The 10,783-nt window shown below is 41.0% G+C and overlaps 1 protein-coding gene across 2 annotated transcripts in view; it reads left to right on the top strand.

The window, feature by feature from the left end:
• Nucleotides 1-7,813, top strand: part of gsk3ba (glycogen synthase kinase 3 beta, genome duplicate a) — a 39,967-nt gene extending 32,154 nt beyond the window's left edge. The window contains exons 8-11 of one of the 2 annotated variants that reach the window (XM_055871730.1): nt 76-183; nt 4,072-4,258; nt 4,509-4,601; nt 4,765-7,813. In XM_055871730.1, coding sequence (XP_055727705.1) covers nt 76-183; nt 4,072-4,258; nt 4,509-4,601; nt 4,765-4,835 — 459 coding nt within the window. In that variant the 3' untranslated portion in view covers nt 4,836-7,813. The remainder of the gene's footprint in view (nt 1-75; nt 184-4,071; nt 4,259-4,508; nt 4,602-4,764) is intronic. The other variant, XM_055871731.1, reaches the window with a different exon arrangement.
• Nucleotides 7,814-10,783: the final 2,970 nt, after the last annotated feature.

Here is a 10,783-nt window from a genome sequence, read left to right as displayed (position 1 = left end):
TTCTCTCCCTCCCTTGTCTCTTCTTCCCCCTGTCTCCCCCTCACCCTCTTCTCCTCTGCTGTCTCTGTGCTGTAGGTTCTGGGGACACCTACACGGGAGCAGATCCGAGAGATGAACCCCAACTACACTGAGTTCAAGTTCCCTCAGATTAAGGCGCACGCATGGACTAAGGTGAGTCAACAGGTACAGGAACTATTTTACTACTCTACAATCCACCCCCTCCCCTAGCATCATTTCTCTGTGCTCGCCTCGTCAGCCTGCCAGGCATTCATCTCTGCCATCCCATTTAATCTGTATCCCCCAATTATGAAAATCAATTCACCTAGGAACTTCATGGTGGGCCCCACCTAGATCTGTAAGGACTGGATAGGTGTAAGCAATATGGTAACAACTCCATCTATCCAGTAGGCTAGCTGGGGTTTCTACCTAATTGCTTACAACCATCAGGTTCTTTCTAATCTGCAAGGGCACATGAAGTCATCAGGGCCCGGTTTCCCAAAAGCATCTTAATGTTAAGTTCATCGTTAGAACCTTCGTAGGAGCATCGTTAAATCTCAGAGCTGTTTACCAAAACCATCGTTATTAACGTTGCACTTGAAAACGCTCGTAATCTAACGCCTGCCTCAAATCACTCGTAGAACAGCTAAGTGCGTTGCGGGGGGGCAAAAAGCATCTAACATCACTTTATACACAGCAGATCTCTGCTAAACATAGAATCACATGGTTTATCGTCTCTCTGCGGCCACCATAACTGCAGAACAAAGTTGATTACAAATACAAAGTTACCAGTGTCTTTGCAATTGATACAAACAAGCAACGTATAAAAAGATGCTTCAGATGAATGACTGCATTCAAATATAAACAGTAGGCTATAGGCCTATTTCAATCATATTGAAATAATGTACATTTCATGCTCAATTGATTGCTATTTCTAGGTTACTGTCTGTAATTTATCTTAATATATTTCATGATGTGTAGCCTAAGGTGTGCAATGATGTGCCGAATTGGTGCATTTTTATTGGGTAAGCATTAGAATAAGCTGTCTTCGATTTGCAGCCGTAAGTTTTAATATCTCTCTATGAGCTGATTCGTCATCAGTATTGTGAAATATTTATAATGTTAAGGAATGATTTAAATGTAAAAAGCTGATCCGAGCGCAGCGCCCCCTTTCTTTCCATCCTACAGTATTGATACATGCTCCAACAACGTACTTAGCGATCTATGTGTGGTGTTTTGGGAAACGCTTGTTACATCTTCATCTGTTGTAGGAAAGATGCATCGTTAAAACTTCTTGTGAATAGGGGGCGCTGTTTTCACTTTGGGAAAAAATCGTGCCCAAATAAACAGCCTCGTACTCTGTTCTAGATCATACAATATGCATATTATTATTACTATTGGATAGAAAACACTCTGAAGTTTCTAAAACTGTTTGAATTATATCTGTGAGTAAAACAGAACTCATTTGGCAGCAAACTTCCATACAGGAAGTGAAAATCCTGAAAATGAGGCTCTGTGTCAGGGCCTGCCTATTCAACTGGCTTATATTTATGGATCTGTATGCACTTCATACGCCTTCCACTAGATGTCAACAGGCAGTAGAAGGTTGGCTGGGGTGTCTAGCTTGATGTGAGGCCGAATGAGAGCTTTTGGAGCGACAGGTCCGCTCTTTTGTCAGTAGTCAGATGCGCACAAGGGAACCTAACATTGTCTTCTGAAATGCGTTCGGTGTACACGACGAAATGCTCCGGCTCTGATTTTATTTGATACATATGAGAAGAACATCATAAAGTAGGATTTTTCAACCGAGTTTGACCAGTTTATTCAATGTTTATTGGGACTTTTGGAATTTTTCGTTCCATGCGCAAACATTTATTGGACACGTGAGCTCCACATGGCTAGCCAAAGTTGCTAATTTGACAGAAGAAATGGACATTCTAAAACCAAACAACGATTTATTCTGGAACTAGGTCTCCTTGCACAACATTCTGGTGGAAGATCAACAAAGGTAGGAGAATATTTATGATGTTATTTCGTATTTTTGTGGTAAATGTTGGCTCCAACAAGGCGGAGAATATGTGAGCGCTGTCTGACATACGGCATGCTGTATGTTGTACTAAAGTTATTTTAAAAAATCTAACACAGCGGTTGCATTAAGAACCAGTGTATCTTTAATTTGCTGTACAACATGTATTTTTTAGTAAAGTTAATGATGAGTTCTTTGGTTAGATTAGGTGACTGTCCAAAATATTTTTTTGTGCATTATGGCTATGTATTCACAATGTAAAACCAGGATTTGTAGCTCTAAATATGCACATTTTCGAACAAAACATAAATGTATTGTATAACATTTATAAGACTGTCATCTGATGAAGTTGTCCAAAGGTTAGTGATTAATTTTATCTCTATTTGTCGGTTTTGTGAAAGCTATCTTTACGGTGAATAAATGGCGTTGTGTGTTTGGCTATTGTGGTGAGCTAATAGAAATATATATTGTGTTTTTGCTGTAAAACACTTAAAAAATCATAAATATTGGCTGGATTCACAAGATGTTTATCTTTCATTTGCTGTACACCGTGTATTTTTCATAAATGTTTTATGATGAGTATTTATGTATTTCAATGTTGCTCTGTAATTATTCTGGCTGTTTTGGTGCTATTTGTGATGGTGGCTGCAATGTAAAACTACGATTTATACCTCAAATATGCACATTTTCGAACAAAACATAAATGTATTGTATAACATGATGTTATAAGACTGTCATCTGATGAAGTTGTTCAAGGTTAGTGATTAATTGTATCTCTATTTGTGGGTTTTGTGAAAGCTACCTATGCGGTGAAAACATGGCGTTGTGTGTTTGGCTATTGTGGTTAGCTAATATAAATACACATTGTGTTTTCGCTGTAAAACATTTAAAAAATCGGAAATGATGGCTGGATTCACAAGATGTTTATCTTTCATTTGCTGTATTGGACTTGTGATTTCATGAAATTATATGATATAACACTTGTAAGCCTAAATTCCATCACTATTGGGAAAACGGGCCCTGGTCAGGTCAGTGATAAATTCAATGAAGGGAGTTAGGGAAGAGGACATTGTACAGTATTTGAACAGGGCCCAGCCCTGCCCACTGCTTCAGCATTGGATAACCCCTAGCCAATAAGCAGGCAGTGTTGTAGAGCAGGGCCTCATGGTGGCGTTCCAGACTCCACCTTGTGGTTGTTCTGTAGTACTGCAACCCCCTAGCCACCCAGTCTCAAATCAAATTGTATTAGTCACATGTGCCGAATACAACAGGTGTAGACCTTACAGTGAAATGCTTACTTACAAGCCCTTAAGCATGAATGCCGTTTTAAGAAAGTAACTAAAAAAAAGTAAGAAATAAAAATAACAAATAATTAAAGAGCAGCAGTAAAATAACAAAAGCGGGGCTATATACATGGGGTACACAGTCAATGTGCGCGGGCACTGGTGTCGAGGTAATTGAGGTAATATGTACATGTAGGCAGAGTTATTAAAGTGACTATGCATAGATAATAACAGAGAGTAGCAGCAATGTAGAAGAGGGGGGCAACGGAAATAGTCTGGGTAGCCATTTGATTAGACGTTCAGGAGTCTTATGGCTTCGGGGTAGAAGCTGTCTCTGTGCTGATCTAGAGTCTCCTACCCTGCCGATGTAGGGCTGGGCCCTTTACACTTGAACTGAAAAAATATAAAGGACAATTTATGGACAAACTATTTTAATATAAGGTATACAAGCGTACTAACCCCAATAGTTAAGTTTATACTATATTTATGTATACCACCCTCACCTTTGTGATGACCTCAGTCTGTTAAGATAATATCTGTAACATAGGAAGTAATAATGACATTCTCCATTTCATATCAATAAGCAGAAACGTATAAATTGATAACCAAAATCCATAGTCTTTACACCCCTCTCACACCTGCTATCATGACAACATACATCTTTGTGTGCATGATACTAGCTTTCAATTGATTGGTTAACTGATTCCAGTCTTGTCTTTGTGATTGGCTCCTTGACTCTTGTCCTTGCGTGTGATTGGCTGCTAGGTGTTCCGGCCCCGTACGCCGCCGGAGGCCATCGCCCTGTGTTCTCGGCTGCTGGAGTACACGCCCACCTCGCGCTTCACCCCCCTGGAGGCGTGTGCACACTCCTTTTTCGACGAGCTGAGGGACCCCAACGTCAAGCTGCCCAACGGGCGAGAAAAACCCTCCCTCTTCAACTTCACCACGCAGGGTACTGCACTCTGTCTGTTCTTTTACCTTTCTTTCATCCCAGTTTTATTGGAAGTACAGAGAGACTTATTTCAGTGTTTGAGTTGACTGTAAGACAGTTACTTCTCCTTTATGTATAATGATGTCTCTGTACTAATGCTACCTGCTGTCATCTGTGTGTGTGTGTCACCTGTGCTTGAGGTGTGTTTTGATGTGTTTACCTGTGGTGGGTGTAATCTGCTGTGATCTGGTGTATCCTGTCTCTCTCACAGAGCTGTCCAGTAATCCCTCGCTGGCCAACATCCTAATCCCCGCCCACGCCCGCACTCAGGCCGCCGCCTCCACCCCAACCAACGCCACCACAGGTCAGACCCACACTTCTTCATTCCTCCATCCCTCTCCATCTTCCCTTTATTTTCTCTCTCTCAGGAAAATGTCTTATTAAAACACCGGTTTTATCATTGATAAACATATGAATGGATGTGTAAATTAGTGAACAATCTTTCTCTCTCCTGTCCTCTTCCCTAGACGGTAACAGCACAGATCGCAGCCCTAACACCATTACTGCCTCGGCCTCGGCCTCCAACTCCACCTCCTGAACCCCCCGCCCCAGCCAGGGGTGATGCCAGTGGAGGGATGATGACATGGCAGGGTTTAAAGCAGATGACAACTACAACAACAACTCCAAGTCACCCATCTAGGTGTTTGATATCTGCAACCTACTCCACTGTGGACATCTTTATTGTCTGTTAGAAGGAAGGAGTGGTGGGGGACAGGGGGAGGCTGATGAATAATAAGAGTATTCATATATAAACGTACCCTATATACACAATACTAGCCTGCTAATGTTTCCAAGAGGACAATCCTACGTATCAAAGTAGTTAGCTGACCCCACACCCTCCTCTTCCCTGTCCACAATGAAGCCCCCCCCCCACACACACACACACATTCACATGAAGGATCAGTCCCTTCCTCATGCCCTCTCCATACCCCACCCCTTCATGTTCTCATCACTTCCCCTCTGACCCCCTGCTTAGGATGTCTACCCTAGCTCCTCTTCCTGTAGTGCATGGCTTGAGTAAGGTTAGGAGTGCCTAGAGTGACCTTTCACCTTTTACCGCTGCATTGACCTCCACACTTCTGCTAATTAGGCATAAGACACACACACACACACACACACACACACACACACACACACACACACACACACACACACACACACACACTTAACATTCTTACAAAGACACCCCATGCATGAAGGTCCTGATATATGTGGACACGGATGTCAGAGGTTTGCTCTGGGTTATTTTTAAACGGTTAGCGAACAGTTCTGTTATGTTTTTATTTTTGTTTTATATTCTCTGGGCTCGGGTTGGGTGGGATCATTTAGATTGATATGTGTGACATGTCTCTGGTTCTGTGTGCTTGTGTTATATATATATATATATATATATATATATATATATATATTAGTTTATATATTAGTTTATATATTATGTTGCATTATGTACAAAAATATATATATATATATATGAAACTTCAATGGTTCAGAATCCATAACGGTAAGTTGTTGGCTCACAGAGCAGGGGCAATATTTGCTGCTGCCTAAAGACATGAAGAGGCAAGGTGGTGTGATCTCTATGGCTGGAAAAGCCTTTTTTTCAGCCGTCACTTTACTATTTCCCTGTGTGTCATCATTTGTATGTTAAGGCTGTAGACCCGACTACATATTGTTCTATTACTGAACTTTCTCTCTCCATTGATCATGTCACTGTGTAGTAGTGCTGTCAGTGTCTAGGGGATGTCTCCCCCACACCTGCTCTGTCTTTAGATGAAGACATTTTAAAGTCATGCATACTTTTTCTTCAACTCATGTGCCAAATTCCAAATCAACAGCTAGTGTCTACCCTCTAGGCACTTGATTTGGAATTTCAGACATGGTTTCTGGCTAGATTGCGAGAAGAGTTCTTATCTAGGCCTCTGTCACTCCTGGCTCTCTTATTGTGACCATTGACTCGGTGTTTGTCTAATATTAATCTGTTGGTCCTACGTTAATTTAACGTTAGTCTAGCTTTCTTCTCTTTCTCTGTATCTCTCCACCTGGACCACACAACCACCTCACTGGTACAGGTTCTGAGTCGAGCGTCTTACTTACCCAGACATATATGAAAACACAACTACACAATGTGTATATGTACAGTTCATATGCTCCTCACCAAATCCTGACTTATGTATGTTGTATTTTATGTTGTGATCGTGGTATGTGTGTATATGCAGACCCATGTACTGTTTATGAGCAAAAACAAAGATATGGGGGAGAAAATAAATGAAAATAAGAAAAAATCAGGGCAATATGTTGGAGATTGTAGATGATGATGATGCTATATGCAGCCATATAGTTCAACCTTTACCTGTACAGTACAGTAGATAACAAGTGTATTGTAACAATAACTAGTCATGTATAGTGTATCTATAGTTTGGAGTGCCTTTGCTTTCATACACCTTCGCCTTGCCCCCTCACCTCCTACCCCCTTTCACAACATAACCTTGCATCCCTCTTAGGTGCCGTTGAATGACTTGCTGCCCCCCTCTCAGAGCTCAGTTTCAGTCTAGCGTTGTACCAATGTTAGATCAACTTTAGCATTTTTCTCTTTCTCTGTATGTACACATTCTCCTTGGTGTCAACATGTCTTCCTTATCCTCTGTTTTCTCTATGTTAAGGTTATGACAAATCTGTAAAAACATACATATATTGTTTGAGATTATTGACCTGATTTGAAGCAAAGTTTGCTTGAGTTCAATGTTTTTTTAATGATTTCACTAGGATGCACAAATATTTTACACACACACGCACACTGTATCCAGTGTTTAAATAGGGGTATGGGGATTGCCTTTTAGGTCAAGTGTCATATACACATACATTAGAGTACAGTATGTATTCAGTCAAAATGTTGCTTCTGGTATCAAAGCCATTAAGCCAATTGATGATATTGATTTTGTGACAAGCCATTCTCAGAGGAAATGCAGTACATTCTCTTTTCTTTACCTCCTTCCCTCTCTCCATCTGAGGGATATTCAGTATCACCCAAGGGGTTTGTCATGCCTCACACCAATCCCGTCCCGCTTGCTGTAATATTTGCTTTCATTGACATGTTGCTATCTATCCCATCACCAGGTCTGTGACCACTCCCCCAACTCCAGTTCAACCAGAGTGAACCATGTCAAATCACACCAAAACCGTTTCAAACAGTTACCAAAAAAAGAACAAGGATAGTGGACTATAAAATATACAGACTATGGCTTCGCACACACTCTCGTGGCAGAAGAATATGCTATCTGGATTTAAAGAAAAAATAATAAAAGATAAAAACCCTGTATAACAATACTACTACTAGTACTACTTGAATGCCTCTGTTTGTGACTGACATTTTTATTTCATTTTGAAATGTTTGTTTTTATTCTGTGAAGGTATGCTAAATGTCCACCCCTGTAAATACTTTCCCTTGCGTGCCCTGAGGAATAGTTCCCTGGTACTGTCATTTGCATTAAATAAAGAGTAGGATAGCCTGGAAATGAACTAGTCTTTGCCTCTGTCTGTTTGTTCTCTCACTCTGTGTGTGTTGTTTGATCCAGTGGCAATGCCCTGTTGTGATGTCTGGTGTAGAACCAAGTATGTTCAGTAGAACAGCAGGCTCTAATGACCAACAGCCCAATACATGACTTCCCATCCACTTGATCCAGCCACACATTCTACACTTCTGTGATAGTCAAACTTGCTCTTTATTTGAGGGTTAGATACAATAGAGCACTTCAGGTTGATATGACACTTTAAATATAGAATTCATTTTTGGTCACATGTGTTTTACATATAACAGCTTTCCAACAAAAGAGCTTAAGGCTAAGGCCACACAGACATTCAAACGCATTTTGCATTTTTGTCGGTGAAAAGTTCTTCTCATCTCAACTGTTTTCCAGACATCTTGTGTGTTTTTTGACAGACACTCATCTGGGTTGTCCATCATCCACCAACGGATGACTTTCATTGAAAAATTGTCACAATCAGTAAATTTCAGACAGAGTAAAATCTCTGTGTGGCTATACCCTAAATTCAACACACCTGGTCTACCACGTTGGTTAAATCAAAAACATGAAGTGAATGCAGCACTCCAGGAACAGCGTTGCCTACCCCTGGATTAGATTGATGATTTTATCTCACATTTAACGCTGGAATCCATAGTGGTGAAACTGCCACGTCCATTTCGCAATATTACAACAACAAAGACGTTACTTCAAACAACAATGTTTTTTCCCCCATGTTATATATTTTTATTACTATGATGCTGGATGCTCATTTCTTCAAAACAAAAATACTAGTGCCACTGGCGATGTTTCGCCTATCGCGGATCTCATTTTTAAGGAGGCACTTGACCAGATTTATTAAGGAACGAGATTACAGCAGCCAATTAGTGTTTTTCACAGTAAACAAAATCACTCCTTAAATTCTGTAGGAACAATAGGGCACAGATAAATCCCTTTGAATACACATCATGTACTGAACAATGTCCTTTGTGCATTCCTGTATAAGAGGATTTTGGATTAGTGCTTTAAAAACAAGTCTTTGAAAATTGTTTTGAATTGGCAAGATGCCTACCGGTAATTGAATTATGGCTAATAGAAAAATAGAAAAAAACATACAAGCATGAACACAATGAATATGAAACGCATAGCTCTTTTTCCGAGCATTTTCACAAACTGTCATATATTTTAATTAAATAAAAGCTTAATTCTTGCCACATAGGCAGTTTTACAGATCTCTGGATCCATGGTTTAGATGTCTCTGTTGATCCCTGTTACATTTTTTGGGCATCCATCCTATATCAGTCTGAGGATGGGTGATTTAGCTCGCTGTCAAAGTGATTTAGGTGTCCTTGTTGAAACCTGTCTGTGTGCGTCTGTCTCAGGGGTCCTTGCTGACCACCTGCAGGATGAGTGGGTCAAATGAGTTGTCTGGCTGGATGTTCAGAATCTGGAGGACCTGTTTGGTATACTCCTCATTCACAGTCCTCATATCTGTCAGACACACCAGAATGTTAGGGTACAGCAGGCTAGGGGGACAGGAGGTCACTATGAAGACATAGCATCACTACCCACTGGTCACAGATGTCAATTCAACGCCTATACCATGTTGGTTCAAAATCATTTTATTGAAATGAAGTGGAAACAACGTTGATTCAACCAGTGTGTGCCCAGTGGGGAGGCACATTATCCAACGGAATACTTTACGACACATGACTCTGTCTCATGTCTCAATGAAATCCAATATTTCAAATGAGACTCACTGTTTCTCAGGCTTGGGCCTCTTAGAGTCGACGTGGACCTTCAGCACGATAGCCAGCTTCTCCTGCAGTCAGTCAATCACATTGTGACCGATCACACCCAGGCGATCTGCCAATCAGGACACAGCATTTTCAACCACATAAGCATTTTGGGAGCAAACTACTACTGTCTCTGAAAGTCCTTTATAATTTAAACTAAGTTCACTGTCTTTCTTCACTAGTTTGGATGTACTTAAATGTATTGAAAGCAGGAAGAACGAAGCAAAGTCAGAGCATAGTAATGAGTATGTGTGTGGCCTAATGTTTCCTGGAGAGAAGAGGGAGATGAGAACACTCCTGCAGCTGTAGGTTCCTCAGGGTGTAGTGGAACCGCATAGAAGGTCCAGCAGGTGGCGCTGAAACCAACTACTACAGAGAAAGGGGGACGAGGGGAGGAAGAGAGCAAGAGAGGGAGGGAGAGAAGGGGGAGGAGAGGAAGAGGGAGATTTGGAAAGGGGTGGGAGTGAGGAGGGTGAGAGAGGGGGAGACGGAGTGTGGGGGGGGAGAAAGAAAGAGAAAAAGGGTTCAGAGGGAAGCGGTACAGAGAATTGAGAGGATGGGGTGTGTAAGGTGATGGAGAAAATGGAAATAATAGACAAGAAAGAGAAAGTGTGGGAATGGGGTAAAAAAGAGAGACATGCAAGAGACAGGGTATTAATGATCTACAGTCACGTGATGTGATAAAGAAACTACATCAATCTAATAACCCTCACTATGGGCTAGATTCAATCTGCGCTATAGCGTGATTGACATTTAAAGTCAACGTTTCTACGTTCGCGTAGACTGCACTCACAGTAAACACTGCATGTTGGTTTAATCTGAAATTACTTTTACATTTCAACCACGCTACAATACAGATCTTCCAGGCTTTGGATTGAACCGAGGAAAAACAAAAAGGAACACTGTTTTAGAAAAACACATCCATGAACTCCTGAGTCAAGCACTAGACTACATGGTACACCAGAAACATCCAGTAATAACAGGGACTGAAATAAAAGTTGGCTCTTCGCCTAACATGATTACATCTACCTTGACTCTACTTGTTTGTTTACCTGAGAAATCTTCATCACATTATCCTGATACTCTGACAGTTACAAAGGGTCAGTGATTGGCCAATTATTTATTTTCAAGTGGAAACCACTTTTTCAGATTGGAAAACATCAGACAGCCGA

Source organism: Salvelinus fontinalis, chromosome 19, assembly GCF_029448725.1.
Source record: "Salvelinus fontinalis isolate EN_2023a chromosome 19, ASM2944872v1, whole genome shotgun sequence".
Classification (NCBI taxonomy): domain Eukaryota; kingdom Metazoa; phylum Chordata; class Actinopteri; order Salmoniformes; family Salmonidae; genus Salvelinus; species Salvelinus fontinalis.
Note: the sequence above shows the minus strand (reverse complement) of the source record. Positions and strands in the feature narration are given on the sequence as shown.